Below are 21792 nucleotides of genomic sequence, written 5' to 3'. Positions count from 1 at the left end.
AACTCATGCAGTAATTAGTGTTCTTCCCTTTTCTCCTTCAACTCTTCATCTCTCCTCTTCTGTACCACATCCCAATAATGTTTGATTTCATCACATAATAATAACTCCCCTCTCTTTCCACATGACATGATTATGCTGACAAATATTTTGTCTTATTTGTACTTATTTATTTATTTTACCACAATGTTGTGTATTGCTTTTCTCACCTCAGAAAACCTGCTGGCTTCTCCATTGAGTTGTAGGAAGTTGTAGGAAGCTGTGAAAGACAGTTTAAAAATAGTTCCATGAGATAGGATAGGATAGGATTTCCAAAAGTCCAAAAAGGAGCCAATCTATGCTCAATTTCGGAGTAGGAAGTTAAAAAACCAAAACAGGTTAGGCAAGAAATAAAGGGTGCAGTGGCTTATGTATTTAACTGACACTAGACACAGTTTTTATTCCCATCTTCAGCCACAACCCTTGCTGGTTGTTGTGGAAAAAAACATAGAAGGATAGAGCAATATGTCTCTGCCTTTTGTTCCTGAACACGTGCATGTTTGTATGCCAAAAGGGGGGCACACAAAAACAACTAAATTATCCAGGCCCTTCTTCATTACCTGAAAGTTGTTGATTCTTTAAGAGCTAAGGATGAGTCAATTCCCTGCTCCTGGGTGGGGGAGGGAACAGAGAATTGTGAGATTGGCTGGGAAACTGTCACAGAATGTTCAAAATGAAGATCATGTGACTGCAGTTATGGAGCAGCCATAACTTTTCCAAATTTCATTTCCTGTGGAATATGGGTCCCAGGCTCATATGTACATTAGCCAATTTGAGATGCCTTAAAATAACAGAGTAGTAATGGATCTTGTAAGTCCTTTAGTCCAACCTGCTGCTCAAACAGGAGATCCTATACCATTTCTGACAAATGGCTGTCTAGTCTCTTCTTGAAAGCCTCCAGTGATGAAGCACCTACACCTTCTGAAGGCAAGCTTGTTCATTGATTTATTGTTCTTACTATCAGAAAACTTCTTATTTCCAAATTAAATCTCCTTGATCGGTTTCCATCCGATGTTCCTTGTCTGGCCTTCAGGTACTTTGGAATATAGATTGTCCCCCTCTTCTTGGTGACAGCTCCTCCAGTATTGGAACACTGCTGTCATGTCACCTCAAGGAGTTCTCTTCACTAGACTAGCCATGCCCAGTTCTTATAACTGTTCTTCATATGTTTTAGCCTTGATTCAAAAATTGTTGTCCTATGATGCACTGTTTCACCCAATTAAAAGTCATGGCAACGAGAATTTTAGTAGTATATTTTAGAGCAAATAAACCTCATTTAAAGTCAGGAAAGTGCTTGAGCAGGGGGTTGGACTAGATGACCATGAAGGTCCCTTCTTTATTATTCTATAGTCTGTAATGCAGGCTGAATGAGTGTCTTTATTTTAAAGGAATCACTAGGATTTATCAAGAGGAAGAAAGTTTTCTTCGTTAATAAATATTGACAGAAATTGTGCTTAGTTTTGCTCACCATTATTGTATAAACTATTCATTCATGCACATAAAGACGAGGAAATAATAAAATTACTAAATAGAAGCAGATGCTATGGGTATTTTACGTTTCATTTGTTTTAACTGGATATATTTATGTACTTGCTGTCCTTATTTAGATATATGAGGGGGATATATTAGATATTAGATATATTCTTTGAATCCTAAGATATATTTATGACTACTAATAGCTAGAAAAACTTTTGAATGGATTGTGCCTTGTTATGAATTCCTAATGCCTGTCATTTCAATTTACAATGACTATAGAATCATTTTAGTTTTCTCAGCTCTGCTGAGAATTATGAAGGATATCCTGCTTCCCTTAAGCTCATGGATTCAATTGTTATGGAGGCAAATCCTTTTCTTCAGTTCAGCCTCCTCCTTTGCCTCACTCCATTATAAACAGCAGTAATAAATTGTGTACCAGGTGGCAGCCAGCTGGCCATAGGCAGAAGGCTAATACACACAGCAATTTCAAGCAGCAATCAGACTTCAGAAAAGTAACTCATGAATCATCTCTTGGCTATTACTGGTATAGCAAAGCTAAAATAGTACTGAGTTCTAAGAAGGCAAAATTTTATAACTTGAACTTTCCTATTGGCCTGCTTGCTCCAGAATAACTTTTCTCAAGAGCCGGTTGAATAAGGAACAACAAGTCAAGTTCTAAACGTAACCACCAACTTCCAACTTCACCACATAGCATAGCAATTGCTATGAGTTCTGGGAACTGAAGTTCCCATTTCTGCAAATTGCTGTGGTTGACCAAGGCTGTGATATTCTTGCACACTTGGCCTTTTTGGATGTGTGAGAAGGGTGTATGTTTAGATCGGCTTGCACCCCCAAGTAATTTACCATTACTTAAACTGAGTAATTTTTACATTTCCCCCCAAAAAGTCCTTATGTAAATAACTACTTTCCAGGGAAGTCCCTCAAGACCTGGCTATGTCATCATGGCATCCCATGGAACCAGAGACATTCTAAGATGGCTCCAGCATTGTGGTTAATATTCACTCTTTCCTATGCCTTCTGGTCGTTACAATTTAATAATGATTTTTATATTTTAATAATGACTTTTTTAATATGCATTTATTGTTGTATGTCCCCTGGAGTCAATTTTTGTGAGATGGGCAGCTATGTGAACTTGATAAACAAACAAACGAACCACATTGTTATTAAGTTGAAAGTTTCTGAATCTTTAGCCCTGATAGATCAGGGCTGAGGCCTTCCTAGTCCTTGGGAAAAAGAAGAAGACACAAGATAGCTGGCCTAGTTGCAGTGTGTGTTTAGAAGTCTGGGCTCTGCTTTTCAGTAAACATATTCAAAGTCCCCCCCAAATACACAACCTAATAGCTTTCCCCACTCTGGTACCATTGCTTGTGTTGCATGTGGATGATGGCAGTTGCAGTCCAACATATTTCGAGGAGGGTGTAAGGTTGAGCAGTAGAAAATACAATATAGAAGACTGAAGTCCCTGCCCTAGGCATTAATGAAATAAAGGTAAAGGTGAGAAATTGTGGCTTTCTTAAATCACATCCAGACGCCTATGTCAGTGTATTCAATTCTTTTTCCTTACAATACCAAAGGAATAGTATTGCAATAAATGTTAGAATTAATCAGTTGCTATCATTTCTCTTAATAGACTGCTTCCATAAATTGATTACTGAAAAATCTATTAGCTCTGCTAATGATTTCTCAGTTAAAAAAATCTTGGACTTGGTTACAGGAGTCAAAAGGATAACATAAAGCCACAATGCGTATAAAAGCTAGCCTATTTTGTTCTATTCAAAGTCCATGTGATTTGTTTTCCAGATTTTTTTTCTTAGCATGTCATGTTTTTTTTAATGTTTTCTTTGGGGGGGGAATCAAGCACGTGTTAAAAAGAGAAACTGCTGTGCCTCCTACCTTCTAAACTTTGTTTTTCATAAATCATAATATATTTGTGAATGGGGATCTTTGTTGGTGTGCCACTCTCAAAGATACAATATTATTCAATATTATTCAGCTTGCTTAAGATTTCATGAGGGTGATGATGTTACCAGAATAGATGTGGGGTTTTTATCTGTATGTTTTTGTGTAACTTGTCTGTATATGCGTGTGGTGGTAATCAGGATTAATGAGATAAAAAAAATAGAAATGGACAGGAAAGGGTGGATTGGACCAGATAGTTGAAATCTTCTTATTTGACATCTTTTTCCCTAGCTCATTTAACAATGCCACTTTAATTAGTAGGTTAGTACAATGGCAAAATATTCCACTTGCACCAATCTTGGCATACGGTTCAAGACTTGTTATTTAGTAGGACTTGAAACTGAGGGGACTGAACACTAGCCTTCAATTATAAAAAGCCTTCTGCCTTAACTGTCTTAATTACATTAGGACAATGCTAGACACAAAGTTTCCACAGCGAAAATGCAATGTTGAACATTTGTTTTCTGGTTTATATTTGCCTTGATAGAAACGTCATTGTAACTTTGCAGTCTAGCCTTCCCCTACCCCGAAAGAGCTTTTGGATTTAATCTGATTTCCCACCCTTCTCTTAGCCTCTTGAGAGCCCACTGGAACATGTATATTGTCTTTGAAGGCCAGATTTGCTAGAAAGCAAATATTTTCTTTTTCCTCTTAACTCTTTTAGCAAATGTGTCATCCAGCAACACAAGAAATTTTATTTCTAGCTATGAAAGAGCACAACTTTAAAAAAAAAGTGGCAGAGGAATTAAACTCTGTTGTTAATGGCCAAGTTCACTCCCAGTCAAGACACTGTATTCTATGTAACCTAATGGTCATTTTATCATGGCAATATTTATGGGAAGGGAACTGCTATAAGCACAGCATAATTTACAGTTGACTTGAGCACTTTCAAATAACATTCTGCATCCTTGATCACTTTTTTTTTATTTTGTTTGGGATTGTATTATAGAAAAATCTGAAGAATCCCATCCCTTCTCACCAAACCAGATACATGTTCTGAGAATATCTACACAAATTTTAAATGTTATTCTTAGTGAATATTAGGAACTATGAACTCAGTAATTAAAATAAAAATAAATATAGATGTTTATATTTAAGGAATAAGCTACATTTTTTATAATAATAACTTCAGTCTAAGAATTCACAGTCCAGACCCTCTGACCTAATTCTTTAAAAAGTAAAACCTTTCTGTATGCAAGTGAGGCTGCACATTACCTAAGTGTAAAGCAGACACATAGTGTTTGGGATAGGATACCATTATTGTTTATATCCATCCAATAGCAGTCGGACAACAAAGAGAATAAAGTTATTCTTCTTAATAACTTATAAAGCCCAGGAGCTAAGATTTTTATTTTGGACTATCAAGAAATTTATTTTGCTCCATCTGAGACCACATTTGTTGAATTGATTTGCTTTGTTTTGTTTTGTTTTGGATGATCTAGCTTTATCTCACCAGAGCCAATGCTACAGCAGAAATGGAAAAGCACAAAACTCATTGAGAGTGTGCTCTGCTATTTACATATTATTCTGATACAAGAAGAGTCTGTGTAAAAATATTAAATTGGTCTCTTTCAATTAAATACTACTCGAATATTCAGTCATGGAAAAATGAGGCCTCTTGAGGTTTAGAAACCTGAGAGTGAATTATATTACTAAATTGGGAAATTATTTTTATTAGATGGTATTCGTGTACTTTTCTACTGTTCTGAACAAGAAGTTTAAGCTAGCCAATGCCCATCAGAGACATATTTACTCAAGACAGCAAGAACATTTGCAGGTCTGTCTGTGTAACAGCTCATTTATTGTTGTAATATATTTGCAGTAATTCTGACTAAAGGATGTCAGAATAATTCTGAGAATATGTACACAACTGTATGCATAGATGATTTATACAAGTGCCTACAGATATTTTCAATTGGGTCCACTTGTTAGTCCACCAGTAAATTCTCTGCTCATTAAGTAAACATATACAAACCACGGGGTGACATCTGCCCATTACAAAGAGAAATAAAAATGATGTCTTAATCCTTCTGCTCAATTACAGAAGGTAGATTCAGAAACTCCAGTTTTCTTCTGTACAGCTGGGCTACTCAGTTATATGTTATGTGAACAAAGTAATATACCTTTTGTCCTTCAGGTAGCTATGATTGTACAATATATCATTGCACACATTTGGATCAAATATATTTGGATCAAATTTATACATACTCAAATAATATAGTTAAGACACATACACACAGAAACACACACAAACCACACACGCATATACTGTATTGTCTCAAGCTATTTTCTTTTTACATAAGCCGCACTGTGCAAAGCATGGGAACACTAATAAGTTGTAAGAAAACAAAATTAATGATACCATATAAGAAACACAGAAAGAAAATATAGCTAAATCTGTTTTGTATCCTACAATACACCTTTCTGTGACTTTTTATCCTTCTAAATCATCTTTGCTTCTACCACATCAATATATGGACTCATGTATTGCCTTTAGACCTTTAAGGCTTTGTTTCTCTTTTTGACAGCCTTGTAACTTCATCCAGGCATGACTTTTTTGGTCTTACCTTTCCTCTAAATTTGTATGACCAAACTGCTTCTATATATTTCATGCACTGGTCATACACATTCGTTGTTAATCTATATTCGTGTAGCACCTATTCTTGATTCTAACCCTTTTTTCATAATGTCAATAACTAGTTTAAGCATAGTGGGATATGGACAATTATATGTCAGCTAGTGAGGTAATCTCAAGATTAGAGATCCGGGTTTACATAGAATACACACATTTGCATGGTATAAAACTTGGTTTAGATTGCATTTCTGGCATACTGGCTCAAATGTACTAATTATTGTATTTCTCTTGCTAGCAGGAAATCTGCACATCTACATTAATAATTGGCAAATTGATTTTCTCTTTTCCTAACATACTAAAAATGGTTTATGTGAAAGCCCTATGTATGCCTCATATTTAAAGTTATAAAAATCTGATCAAAAAGGTTCATATCAGTTTATTATTATTACAAAACTATACAGTAGAACAGTAGCAGAGTTGTAGTCATACAGAATAACTGAACTTGTGTACTTTCATTGCAGCCACACTTTATACTTCCTGCATTTTGCTGGGTGTCTTCTTGAATAGCAGTGTCCCTATCTTCTTTGAACTTTTTGTGGAAACGGTCTATCCTGTTCCTGAAGGGATTACCTGCGGCGTGGTCACCTTCCTAAATAACATGTTCATGGGAGTTCTTTTGTTTTTCTTTAGTTTCTACCATAGAGGTAAGAAGTGAATGCTTGCTCATATAAATTTACCAGTGGAATATATTTCATTCACCAAAGTAGACTGCATAACATCTTCTACTAATGTTGAAACTGGGCCATCCGTTTGTCTAACTGTCTGTCAATTAGAGACTGACATCTTTGTGGAAGCATTCCTTTGAAATTGGAATAGTAGCATATCTTTAAACACCGTGGAGATTATTATTAAATGTACATATTTTAATAAGGATCAGTGCAATGCTATTGCTACCCATCACATTTGTAGCTGGCAATCTAAACCTGTGATAAAACTAATCCAGTCTCATACTTCAATAATCTAATTCCCTGTGGGGGGAAGAAACAATGCAATTATTTTCTTCCTGTAAATTGTCTCTAATCAATTTCCCAATGTAGCAATAAGTGTTTCACAGCTGTATTTTTATGATAGAGAGATAGAGATAGATGATAGATAGATAGATAGATAGATAGATAGATAGATAGATAGATAGATAGATAGATAGATATAGATATCAGTATATGCATACTTACATACACACACACACACATGCAAAACAATTTGATAAAGAAAAAGTATATTTATGTTCATGTTTCGTGTGTATTCTTATCAGATTACTTCATTTAAATTCCAAATAAAAAACTTCACCTTAGCAAGTTCTTTTTTTTTTTTAACAAATTTTATTTGTAGCTTCAAAAGGGTAAAGAGAGTTTGAAAATATCCTCATTAACTTCCACGGTGCTATCTTAGCTCTGCCTATTATTATTCAATGTATTTTAGAGAGGTGTGTACTTAATTGTATCGCATGGTAGTGTGATGCAAAAAACTCAGATAATTTATTTGGGTGTATGTTTGAGAGCATACCAGATGCTCAGCTAATAGAACTACTTTCAACCATGATATCTCCCTGTGAGCATCTGCTGGGATGGCTGTTAGAGGCCGATTTTTGCAATGGTTTTGGAACTTCCAGTCAGATATTCTCTCTTGTTGTCAAGGTTATTAAACTCTGTGTAAAACTGCTGGGAGATGCCAATGGGAGCTTTTCATCAGTTCCATTCTCGGCTACTGCATTCCAAACTTAATTATCCTTGATTTTGACTTTAATTGTATTAAAGTTTATGTCTATGCTTTCTTTTTTATCTTTAGTTTTATTGCTATAATGCTCCCTAAGTGGTTTTTTTTTAATAAAAGCAATAATAGCATTATTAGCCATTCATTAAGATATATAGTTGTCCCTGGTAGCAATGGTTTATTGCATATTTCCTCTTTAACATGAAGGTTTTAAAGAAAATACATTGTATTTTATATTTAGCCTGTAGAGATAGGATTGACCTTATCCACAATACTTTCAGGGTTTTTAGATCTATAAATGTGTAGAGAGAATTAGAGAAATAGAGAACTCAGTGGATGTTTCTTCACTTTTCATTGTTGCATTGCCCTTAGCTCAATGATAGAACTGTTGTTTTAAAATTTGGGTTCTGATTTGCAATTTTATTTTTTTCCAGAAACATAATTTTGTACACTTAATTTTTTGTGTTTCAAATGTGATAGCTAATAGAAAAACCTCTCCCAGTCCTCCTTTCAGAAGTCACTAATGACATGATTTCTCCCAATATCTGTTGTTGATGAGACCAATTCCTTCTGGTAAAAAATACTCATTTTGAGATGGTTAATTTTCACTTGAAGATTAGCTTTGAGGCTAAAAGTGTTCCCCCACCGCCCCCGAAAGTATTGTGGAGTCTAGATTGTGAGCCTGATTTTAGAATTACTGCTTTATTAAAGTGAAATACAGTGTTACACAAATAACTAAACTTTTTTTTTTCCCTATAGAATTTTCTTGGTTTAACTGGTGCCTCCCAGGTTCCTGCTTATTAAGCCTTCTACTCATCTTATGCTTCAGGGAATCCTATGACAGACTTTATCTGGATGTGATTGTCTCCATTTGAAAACCTAAAGCAAGGCAGTTGAAGAGGATGGAAAATAGTACTGGGTTTGACCTGTTTTCTTAGAAAACACATAGACTAAAGGTTACAGCATACATTCAAATTCACTGGGATTTTTTGATTGAATTTACAAACGAAAAGGGTTATTTTTAATTCCTAATACGGTATTTTATCATTTAGATTATTATGATGAGTCTTGTATTTGAATGGAATTAGAATATTTTTTTAAAAAAATACCTATTCAGAAGAATGTGTGCTAGAAAAAATCTGAACTGTGATATTTTATTTAATAAGCTGTTTGACTGCAAAAACGTGTGCCAACTAAAACTACTTATAACAAAAGTATCATAGCAATATCATCACAGTTAGGAACTAATGATGGGATTTTTATGGATAAAAGCTTCTTTTTAACTCTTTTTCTTTTTTAACTGTTTGATGTTTTAATGAGAATTCTGATAATCCCACATTTGACTTGCTTTGTAATAACATGTTATTTGTTCATTGTGGTATGTTCATACTAGTGCTTCCGTGATGCCAGATTTCAAACTTAGTTGTTAGGACTGAACAAATTGTTGTTCTCTCACTGTGAATCATCTTGTTTAAGAGGGAATTACACTAGGATTTTGGTTAAATACAAGATAAAAGCTTTTAACATCTCCCTAGTTTTTCTATTTAAAGCTATTTTTGCTTATTTAATCTAGAGATACGATTCTTTTATTTTCCTCTCCAAAAGACAGACAGACAGGCACATACATACACATGGGGGAGAGAGAGACTTCTCACTAAATGGTTCTTGGCAATTGGTGCTATAAATTATTTGAAATTATTTAAATGTAATTGCCTTATAGCTTAATACAGACATTAAGGTGAGTGGATAGAATTGCAGTCATGGTATTGGTATTTCTGTTCTTAAGGACTGATAATGTCTTATAAATATGGCTTGGTATTGAAGATTCTTACATGGTTTCCTAAGAATTTCTTTTATTTGTGTGTCCTTCCATCAGGAAGGAAAGCCCTCTTCCCAAAATCTGTCAAAGCCAATGAAACAAAGATTACAGTTTTTCTATTGTAGGCTAGTCTTCTCAAACTTGTTTACAATGTAAAGGCTCTGCTTTTGTTTTTTAACAACTGTTTAGTAAAGAGACCTATTGGTGGTCTCAGTGGCCATAAGAATTGCAAGATCAAAATTGCAGAATACCCAGTTTCTGAAATTTAGCATAAGCTGGAAAATATAATGCTTTTGCTGCTCCTGCATCCTATATTAAGAGGGAGATTTCTATTTGACTTGTTTCAAATCTTCTTTCATCTTCAATTAATTTTTTTAAGTCTCCTGTACACCAAATCTAAAACAAGTTATACATTGCTGAAGATAGCTTGTTTTTCTCAGTGTGGATTGTGACACACATAAAGGGATGTGTTGTGCTGTCCCCCAGATGACCATCATGTGGTCATTATGATTCAGAAATAGCACTTTTCTGTTTGTAATTTTTCCTATATATAAGTGAACTATTTCTTTAGATTAACTTTCACAAATGTTGAGTAATATGATGTCTTATTATAGAATGAGGCCACAGTACTTGATGGGCTAGAAAGAAGGTATTATTGCATGCTTTAATGACCTGGCTCTTGGTACAGTGGGCTACCATGGTACCTATGGAGGGTGTCAAGGGCCACATTAAAGGGTGAGCTGTGCTGGTTGTATGAGCTGAATCTTAAAAGCTCATGAAAGATAAAAGACTTTATAATATAATAATAAACAATAAAAAGTAAGCCATGCTTTGTAGTTCTTAGTGTATATCCCACATTTTCGGGAAACAAGAAGGGTAAAATCAGGCTGCCAATAATAAACAAACTTTAACTTCTTAAAAACCTTTCAGACAAAGACAGCCAGTTTGGTCTAGGTAGGTTAAGGCACCAGGCTAGAAAGCAAGAGCTGCGAGTTTCAAGTTCCACCTTAGCCTACAAAGCCAGCTGGGTGATCTTGGACCAGTTGCTTTCTCTCAGCCCAAGTCATTTCACAAGGTTGTTGTTGTGGGGAAAACAGGAGGAGGAAGGTGTGTTGGATATGTTCACTGCCTTGAATTATTTGTAAAAATAGCAAAGGTGGGATATAGATAAATAAAATCAATAAGTAAATCACTGTATCATTGTTATACAGGAGGGCTGTCAAACTCTCAGCCCGCGGGCTGGATGTGTCATGTGCTTGCCATGGCCATGCCTGGTTTAGCAAAGGAGAAAAAAGTCCCGATACATCACATGACATTGTCGTGATGACGTGAGTTTGACACCCCTGTTATACAGTAATAAGGGGCTGTGCAGAGTTTGCCTGATAGAGCAATGCCAAGAAGCCCCAAGTTGGATTATGACTGTAGTAAAGCCATATACATCAAATGTATGATAGAAATAGCCCATGTTTTATTGTACACATAATCTTTCTGTCATTTGTTATGTTTCATTTTTGCTTCTGTTCCGTTTGCTCCCTTGTATCAGATTAGAGCTCATGTATTAAATATTCTCTCATCAGCATTCTCTGCCATTTCTGTTACTGGAGCTTCAGGGAAAGATACTTTAGCACTACAGTCGGGGATCTCTCCGCAGGAGGTCAGGGAAATTCAAACTTGAAATATTTCACATTATTAAGCAGTAGCTGACAGTTTGCGATAGCTTTATGCCGCTGTTCCACAAGTTTTTGACTAGCTTGTCTGTAATTGTTACTGAATAACCCTGCCTGCCTGTCCTGTCTAATTTCAGAACATCTGCAAATGGAGCAACTTTAAGCACAATTCTAAATGATTCTGTAAAATTAATTTTTAAAACACCCTGCATCATTTGACAAGTTAGCCCTGAATTCTCAAATTCCCAGGGCTGGTCCAGTATTAATTCTCCCCCAAACTTATAATTTGCATAGATCAGCAGCAATATGGAATACTGAGTAAAATCACTCTACTTTTGTGTATAAATGTAGTAGTCTTGCATAATGTCTCTGTTACTAAACAACCCGTGATCCGCTGGCTCATCCTTTCAGAAATATTCCCTTACCAAATTCAAGAGAGACAGAACTTCTAATGTTCTGTCTTCACTGGAAAAATTGGCATCCATTCAGAGATGTATTTTCCTTGAAAATAGCCCAAGTTGAGCTGTATGGCACCAACATCAACACAGGAAATGTTTTATGACTTTTTTTATTATGTAATAAACTGTTTTGTGGTTATGTTTATGTCATAAAATGTTTTATACAATTTGCCAAATTTCAATTCCTATGAAGATGGCCAATAAGCCCAGGGAGACTTGTCTCTCTCTGGATTGGTTTTTTTTCCCAGTTTAAGAACAAAAGGAACAGGCATTCCTTTAGTTTATATGCACCGTTTTACCCAGTTTAAAATGAAAGTGATTAGAATTTTAGCAGCATCCAGATTAATAAGGCTGCAAAGTTACTAACTCAGTTCAATGTATGTAGAAATCAGCATGAGATTATGCTGTAACATAAGTAGGATTACATTTGCAATGTTTCAGGCGCCATGATGCATCACTCTAGGATCAGTTTTTCCATACATAATTAATCAACATATGACTAATTGGGGAATTTCAAGTACTGTTGAATTCCATCTGCACTCGTGATAATTTTGTTAGCATTAAAATAAATCAATAAAGGAGAAAGTACTTCTTTGGAATAAGGGGTTTTGTTGTTGTTGTTTTTTGTCGTTACGATTACTGTAGCTTGTTGCAGGAGACAACCTGCATATTGAAAGGATGAGTTAGTCATAGTAAAGAATTTAACAATACTTTACTTAATGTGAACTGTTTCACGTTGCTTCATAGTGCAATATGTTTGCTGAGAGGTAAAGCCCATTGTATTTATTAAACTTTATTACTACCTAATTTATTATTTTAACTTTAATGTATCCTAATGAAATTAGTAGGATTTGAAAAATGCATAATTTTTATTGGAATCTCTGCAAGCTTGCCATCATAGATATGTGTGATTTCTACATATAATAAAAACATATTAGGACTATAAAACATTTTATACTAAGTTTCATGCAAGCTACTCTTACACAGAGAATTCTTGGACTTAAAAAAAGAAAGAAAAGAAAAGAATCACTAGAGACAGGGGAAGGAATGCTAAACTTTTCCATGCTTTTATTCTGTCTGTTAAATTCTGCTATTTTCGTCCATGATTTCTAAAAAGAAAGAAAAGAAAAGTGGATGAAAATTAAGCATTTTTAGTCTTCCTGTTTTTCATATTGAAATTCTTTTCTTTGTAAAAGAAAATTGTTGCATAGGAGACCCTGGTACCGTACAGTCTGTTCTGGCTTATGTAATATGTTACTTAGAAAGTGTGTTAAAGCTTCTATCATTTTTATCTTGAACTCTATTTTAAAATGAGCTTAAGAATTAGACTTACAAAACACAAAGAAAAAGATGTCTTAGGTATAAAAGTGGTGCAATTCACAGCAAAAGAATTATTAGCACCCTTGTTCACGATTCTCAATTATTTCTGAATATTAATCTTCAATTCAGTGAAGGGAAGCTACCAATATGCCCTTAGGATTCAGCTTGGCATTTTCTTATGATGTGTGTAAATTAAACTGTACTGCTATTTGATGCATCAGAAACATAACATTGTCTAGGATAATGTGATTATCTCTTGTTGATCTGTTATATAGTGCATGTATCTTCTTTTCAACAAATTGGCCCGCCTTATATTCAAAAAATGCAGTATTGTGAAAAGACATAATGTAAAGAACGCTAAACAGTCTGCAGACAAATCTCTCTTACTAATTGAATTTGCATGAGAAAATTTTTCTGTGTGTGTCTTACTAAAAATGGAACTAAATACATATTAGTTGAAGTTAAGAAATATCTTAACCATTTTCTCTAAATTGTCTGTAAAGACTTCCTATGGTTGCAGTTGTGATTTATTCATTATCTTGCTTGATAATGACATGGAGAACTATTTTTAATTTCTAATTTGCCGGCAGGGCAGAAATTGTTTTTTGTGATATAATTACATATAAAACAGACATTTCAGCAGTAGCGTGAAAAATTCTCATATTTCATATATAGTAAGGGGTAGAAGAATCACTATAAACTATTAAATAGACATAGAATTTTTTTCCTCATGCAAATTCAATTAGAAAAGTTAAGAAGTAGCTAAGTCCCCTGATCTTGGCCTAATGCCATTCATTTCCATATAACTTCTAAAGGGAAGTACAGATAATAGTCTTAGTTATGGCTGGTTACTTTGCAATCATTTGAACTTAGAATGAACCTCCCCTAAACTACTTATGGCCTAGTTTTGAAATTCTAATGGCTGCTCATCTGCCCACTTCCCCTAATTGTATGATCACATTTGGGGGGCTTGGCAACTAGCATGCATTTATGGCCATTTGCAGTTGTCCCGTGGTCATGTGAGACCCTGATTTTCAGCATTTTTTCCCTAGAAACCAGCATTTACTTCTGCTTTCTGGGAAAAATATGCGCATTAGGTTGGTTAACAACCGCTATAAAAAAAGGGCGTAAAATTGGACACAGTCATATGATCTATTTATTTGACTACTGCCATGACTTACGGCCATAATTCCAGGTTCAATTACAGCCATAAGTTGAGAACTACCTGTATCTCAGTGGACTGTATCTCATTTCTGCCTTTATTAGAGAAATATAAACTTTTATAAGTGAGATTTCATTCTCTGCTACATTTCTTCTGAATAAAACAAGTAGAAAAAATGCAGTTATTTTGAATTAGACAAGAATATTGACTCTCAGTTTAATTCTATCTAGATTCTCTGACTACATGCATTATCAGCCAATAGGCATTTCTTTTTTTATTACTTCTAATATTTGAGATATTGATTAGTTTGATATCAGAATAAATAAAAGGACTTAATTCCAAGCATGTATATTTATTATTGACGTAACAGAAGTCTCAGGAATATATATTAACAGATTATATATAGCTTTCATGCAAAAAGTTTTTTGACTTAAACAAACCTGTTTTCTGTCAACGGCCAGTGATTTCCATCCTTGCATTGTAAATTGACAAAATAAATGAGCAGCAAAGTATTTTTACATGCAGGATAAAAATTGTAATCATATGAGTTCATTGTACATACAAAAATGTAAAGGACTTAAAATATTTATGAGCACTAAAGATGGGGAGATTTATCTTTGTACAAATGTTTTATATGTGGAGAGAATAAGTTTCTTCAGGATGAGTACTACAGGAGTCCTTGTTTGGTGACTTCCTCATTTAGAGGCAGTTTGCAAATAAGGATGATGAAAAAAAATAAATTTGCTATCAATCTTTGCATTTACAGCCTTCATAGATCTTTAATGTAAGATTTGTGTAAGTAAGATCATCAGCACAGTTATGGTTTTGCTTAGCTACCACTTTGCTTAACAACCAAGTTGCTGATCTCAATGGGGGTATCTGAACAAGGACTACCTATACTACACATTTTAAAATATATGTTTTTTTCCTGAATAAATCATTTTCTGGTGTGCATTTATTCAGCTGCTCAATAGCCTTAGTAAGAAATGCATTGTACCCAACACCCAATTCAGCCTTCATATTATGAACAAATTATGCCCATTATTACATCCGTACAATGAATTTGATTGGTTAGCTTGTTTTTAAAGCACCTGCTGGGGGTGGGATCTCTGACTGGTGGGTGTTGTTTCACAATCCAAGCCCTGCCCTTTCGGTACATCTGTCTGTATATGGATACAAAAGGGAACAGTGGGTGGATGCCGTGCCCTCAATCTTGCAGATTTTGGCACAAATACACACAAAGCACATTGAGCCTCTAGCAATGTGCAGAGCCTGTGATACATGGAAAGGAGAAAAGGGTGGCATGATTCCCAAAACTTGATTGAGAAAATAAGAAATCTGGCCCATTACCAGCTGTCCTGGTGTTGTGAAGAAATCTGTTATTACCTGACTTGAAAACATGGTCAAATGTGTAATCTCTGAGTAAAAAAATAATCTGCTACAACTAATTGTAGTTCAACAACTTAACTCATTTTCATTTTACATAATCTTCTCCATTTTGTATGATTTCCTCCACTAAGCAGGAAACCATATAAAGGGGGTATCAAGGGCCTCCTTCCTTTCTTGGAAAGGAAATTTTATTTTGTTCTTTTTCTGACATTGGAAATATACTTTTTCTTGTTAATACATTCTCAAGCGTGTCTTGCTTTATTAAGCTAGAACTGTCTTTCGTGTCATTTGGTGGCTTGGCATTGCAGAGTACCTTTGAGAATGTTAAATTTCTACAGTTTTGGATATCCATCTGACATCTTAAGTTTAATTTTTATTCTCTGTTAAATGTGCACTGCTTGTTCTGACATACCTACCATCCACTAAATAATGGAAAGGTTTTCATAAATAACTTCATCTTTTTATAAGTGATCTATGAAGATCAAAAATTTACACCTTTATTTTTTATTTTTTACTAGATACCTACAAAATGCTTTGCTGTAGACCTAAGTTAATTTTAATACATTTAAAGCTAATCTCAGTGCTTTATTAATTTAACATTTAACAATCCCTTTTCCAATCTCTTTTCACTTATTTCTGCCATTTTAAAAAAAATTTAAATACTTCATAAACGTGTATAAGCTCACCTGTTCTGCATGTTCTTCTATGTGCAATATTTCTAACTCTGTTTTTGAGAAATGTTTTACATGTTACATTTGTGTTAATTACCTTGCTTGGTTTATTTTAACAAAGTCTGGTGGTGTGAATATATGAAAACTAAAATGCCAATTCTTTTTTTGGCGGTGGGAGGTTAAATTAAACTTGATATTGTTAAAGGAAGTGAGAACTATTAAATTAGGATTTGTAATAATTTACTTTTTGTAATTTTGTAAAAAAAAAAATGATACTTTTATTTTAAGGTTCTACTTTTGTAAGTAATATACTGACATGCGGCACAATCTGTCAGAAGCACATCCTGCTTTTATCTCATTGAAATTTGGGAAAAAGCCCTACCTCCTTCATCTTTTTTTTTTTTTTTAACTTTAGCAGGATAGAGTTCTCATATGTTGTGCCTAAAATGCCTATTATTTTATAAAGAGAAGTTATTTAAAACCACTGTCTAATACACTATAAAAATAAATTTTCCTGTATTAGAGCTATCTTAATGCAAGAATCTTATTGTTAAATGTTGTGTTTTAATATGTGTAATACTTGATATACATTAAAAGATGTTAATTATGGCCTGTGAATCATTTTTCCTATCAAATACAAGATCATATCCTAGAATTTATTATTCATTAATATGTGGAAGTATCAGCAAGTATTGTGGGCCCAATTGGCAAAAGAAAGCTCAGGACCATATTGTTGGAAACATGCGGAAGAGGCCTTCATCCTGCAGTGGGTAGACAATGGCTAAAATGAGGAGGAGGAAGAGGAGGAATATTCTAGCTGATAGTTTTATTTAAGCTGGATATACCTGGTTTTACTCATCCAACATGTCAATCACATTTTTTTAAAAGAAACATGTAAAACAGATTAAATTTAAGACCAGTCTAAAACAGGGAACATCTTCCAGGTCACCATGCAAATCTTGGTAACTGCCATGGCCATTAAATATTTTGTAGAGTTTTTTCCCCCCCGTGTATGAATTTCATAAATTGCTTTTTCAGAACAACTTTTCATCCTTCACTGAAGTTTCCATACTATGGATACTCTGTCTTTCAACAGGAGGTAATGTTGTGGTTCAGTGCAGACGGCAAAGGTATTGGACAGTAGGGGAAAAGGGGGACCAGTCAGGGAGTCTGGAGATGACTTGGATGAGGGTCCTGCATCCAATGCAGGGATGGGGCCAGGCCCATCTGGGAGTGGGGTGCTCCCTTTGGAGCCTTCGGAGCTGGCAGCAGTGAGGCAGAGGACCCTGGGGAGCCTTTTCCCAATGCGCATATGCACAGAGCTGCTAGAAGGCGAGAGCAGCTGAAGCAGAGGGGGCAACTCGGGAGTAAGGCTGGGAGGTGATTGCCCCTCCCACCTCAATGACGAAAAGCTTTGCAAGAAGCAAAACAGTTCAGTAATTTCTGAGTGCTTCTTGAAGCTCTGTACTCTGGTCTTGTTCAACATTGCAAGGAATCTTTTAAAAATGAATTATTTTTTCAATAAAGTCTTTGTAAGCAGATCACTTCATCCTGGGGTTATTCACTTTCTTCCTAAACAGCTATCTATTCCAAACTGTTTAGCAAATGTTCGAAATGTGTTAATCATTTCGTGTGAATCAATCATTAGACATTCCAACTTTTGGTTTATCAAATCTCTGGGTCAAATTTGGCATTTTTTGTTTCCAGTTGTTCCAACAGAGATTGGTATTCTTTCTCAAGACTGGGTATCATGTTTTTTTTTTATATAAAATGGCCCAAAATCTCAGGTATGACTTTTATGAATCCAGTCCTATAATCTTGTGTAGAAGTCCTGCAAGATTTTATACCTCTTGCTTATGACTTTGTGAGAAATCTTACAAATTTTGGCAACTTCATGAGAATGCTGCCATTTCTGTCTTTCATTTCTATTGGCCTTGCACAGACATCATCTGGGGTTTTTTGGTAAATATTTTGGTGCCAGCAAGATTTGTGGTTAAGTCCTGTACTACAAGAAGAAGATTTGCTATAGAGTCTTCAACCTTCAGCCTTGTATGTTGAAGAATTGGAGCGGGTGGGGAAAGATCTGCAAGAATTTCCTCTTACTAGTCATTGTTACGATGAACCCTCTTCCAGAAATTCCACTCTCACTAAGTTATTTTCAGGGAGAGAAATGACTATGAAAGTATGTTGACATTCCCAGTTCCAACAGTTTTCTTCTGATCTGGAGGTCTCAAACATTCATCAATGATTGGGCTTGTAATATGATGTATATAGCCAGGCTTCTTTGCTGTTCAGGCAAGAAAGTATAATTGATATTTGGAATAGTAGTAAATCGGATACACTATATGTTCATATACTAGAGAAATGTTCTCCAATTTCAAGAGATATTGCCGTATTGGCCAAAGATGCTACTAAAATTAATAAAAGATCATGCGGTTCAATTTATTACAGCAACTGTTACATGATTAAATGAAACAGAGAACTACACTGCTCAAAAAAATAAAGGGAACACAAAAATAAGACATCCTAGATCTGAATGCATGAAATATTCTTATGAAATACTTTGTTCATGACATAGTTGAATGTGCTGACAACAAAATCACACAAAAATTATCAATGGAAATCAAATTTAGCAACCATGGAGGTCTGGATTTGGAGTGACACTCAAAATTAAAGTGGAAAAAAACACTATAGGCTGATCCAACTTTGATGTAATGTCCTTAAAACAAGTCAAAATGAGGCTCAGTAGTGTGTGTGGCCTCCACGTGCCTGTATGACCTCCCTACAACTCCTGTGCATGCTCCTGATGAGGTGGCGGATGGTCTCCTGAGGGATCTCCTCCCACACCTGGACTAAAGCTACCCCCAACTCCTGGACAGTCTGTGATGCAATGTGGCATTGGTGGATGGAGTGAGACATGATGTTCCGGATGTGCTCAATTGGATTCAGGTCTGGGGAATGGGCGGGCCAGTCCATAGCATCAATGCCTTCATCTTGCAGGAACTGCTGACACACTCCAGCCACATGAGGTCTAGCATTGTCTTGCATTAGGAGGAACCTAGGGCCAACCGCACCAGCATATGATCTCACAAGGGGTCTGAGGATCTCATCTTGGGACCTAATGGCAGTCAGGCTACCTCTGGCGAGCACATGGAGGGCTGTGCGGCCCCCTAAAGAAATGCCACCCCACACCATTACTGACCCACTGCCAAACCAGTCATGCTAGAGGATGTTGCTGCCAGCAAAATGTTCTCCACGGTATCTCCAGACCCTGTCACATCTGTCACTTGTGCTCAGTGTGAACTGCTTTCATCTGTGAAGAGCACAGGGCGCCAGTGGCAAATTTGCCAATCTTGGTGTTCTCTGGCAAATGCACGGTGTTGGGCTGTAAGCACAACCCCCACCTGTGGACGTCAGGCCCTCATACCACCCTCATGGAGTCTGTTTCTGACTGTTTGAGCAGCCACATGCACATTTGTGGCCCGCTGGAGGTCATTTTGCAGTGCTCTGACAGTGCTCCTCCTGTCCCTCCTTGCACAAAGGCGGAGGTAGCGGTCCTGATGCTGGGTTGTTGCCCTCCTACGCCGCCTCCACGTCTCCTAATGTACTGGCCTGTCTCCTGGTAGCGCCTCCATGCTTTGGACACTACGCTGACAGACACAGCAAACCTTCTTGCCACAGCTCGCATTGATGTGCCATCCTGGATGAGCTGCACTACCTGAGCCACTTGTGTGGGTTGTAGACTCCGTCTCATGCTACCACTAGAGTGAAAGCACCACCAGCATTCAAAAGTGACCAAACCATCAGCCAGAAAGCATAGGAACTGAGAAGTGGTCTGTGATCACCACCTGCAGAACCACTCCTTTATTGGGGATGTCTTGCTAACTGCCTCTGCTTTCCACCTGTTGTCTATTCCATTTGCACAACAGCATGTGAAATTGATTGTCAATCAGTGTTGCTACCTAAGTGGACAGTTTGATTTCACAGAAGTGTGATTGACTTGGAGTTACATTGTGTAGTTTAAGTGTTCCCTTTATTGTTTTGAGCAGTGTATAAAAGTTGCACAGGATTTATCTGAATGCAAAATGATTTGGGAACTCCTATCCAGAAATACTGATGCAACAGAGGGGGGGGAAAAGACAACAACATGGGAATGGTCATAAAATAATTTTTCTCCATTCATATAGTCTCTTGAATATATTTTAATATATAAAATACAGCTCTGAAATCTTGTACAAGAGATCTATCATGGTGACAGAGGTCCAGTGGTGGTATTCAAATAAAGTTGCCACCGGTTTGGTGGGCATGGCTTGGTAGGTACGCTTTGCACGCGTGTACACACTTTGCATGCATGCGTGCACCAAACATGCACTTTGTGCAGGCGCAGAGGCGTTTTAAGTCGCCTCCTGCAAGCCTGCACGATGCCAGTCGCTCCAGCAGCTGCCGCACGGCACTATTCTGCGCCGCACAAAGCAGCTGCGCTTTGAATTCTGGCCATAAAAGTGAGTGTGGGATCCCAGGCGGGTGGGTAGGCCAAACACAGAGCAACTGAGAGAACTGGTTCTGTCTCCACTGCTCATCGCTGCTACCGGCTCTCCAGAACAGGGCAGAACCAGTCGAATACCACCACTGCAGAGGTCTGACTTGAGACAAAGTTTCTGAGATATTTTTCTTAGTCCTCTTATCTGATTATTTAAAATGTCTTAGACTGAAGTATAAGTGTAGAGAAGTTCCTTCACAGCACAGAATTATGCAGAATGTTTTTAAAGTTCTCAGGAAAGTTATGGCTGAAATACAATGCAAATTAGTGCACTTTAGATCATAGATGTGTTATCACTAGGTTCATAGCTGGATGTTAATTAGTATATTGGTACATCCTGATTAAGAACTTAATTCTTAGAAATCTGGCAGGAAAGGGTTAATCATTCCAGTGAGAAAAATCTTAACTCTATTTTTTCCTGAACTGATGCCTCTCAATTGCTTTGAACTGTAATGGGCTGCATTTAAAAACAAGAAATGTTTCTTAATACACTTGCAAATATGAAGTCTCAAAATGATATCTTGCAATAGACCAGGAAAGAGGTATTATGTATGCAGGTGTAGCTGAGTTTGAATTATTAGAAAGCCAATTTATTTATTTTTATTATATTATGGTATAATTTTTTAGTACAAGACCATGATATAAATCATCAGATGGTGGAATGTAAACTAATGTGTCCCTGAGCCTTGTCATTTTTCATGGTCTTTAGTTTTATTAATAAATGAGAGTTAACAACATTTTGCCAATAAAAACACTCTCAATGAATATGGATCTTTTTTTTCTAGTAATATGAAGCAATGATGAAAAGTCAGGTCCATTGGGACTAATCTTTCAGCCTGTAAATTTGAGTCATGTAGCTTTGGGTTTTGAAAAGCATCATTAAAAATTCAAGTCCTTTGATTTCGTTACAACAGTGAAAAATGCAAAGC

At 36.1% G+C, this 21792-nt stretch overlaps 1 protein-coding gene across 1 annotated transcript in view; it reads left to right on the top strand.

Moving 5' to 3' along the window:
* Window positions 1-12383, top strand: part of SLC49A4 (solute carrier family 49 member 4) — a 74145-nt gene extending 61762 nt beyond the window's left edge. The window contains exons 8-9 of the mRNA XM_026665458.2: window positions 6589-6771; window positions 8597-12383. Of these exons, the coding sequence (XP_026521243.1) occupies window positions 6589-6771; window positions 8597-8712 (299 nt within the window). The 3' untranslated portion in view covers window positions 8713-12383. The remainder of the gene's footprint in view (window positions 1-6588; window positions 6772-8596) is intronic.
* Window positions 12384-21792: the final 9409 nt, after the last annotated feature.

This window comes from Notechis scutatus, chromosome 1 (assembly GCF_049901735.1).
Source record: "Notechis scutatus isolate UNSWTSFEM ecotype Mainland chromosome 1, rNotScu1.2, whole genome shotgun sequence".
NCBI classification, from domain to species: Eukaryota; Metazoa; Chordata; class Lepidosauria; order Squamata; family Elapidae; genus Notechis; species Notechis scutatus.
The sequence above is the reverse complement of the archived record's forward strand: the minus strand, read 5'-3'. Positions and strand labels throughout refer to the sequence as shown.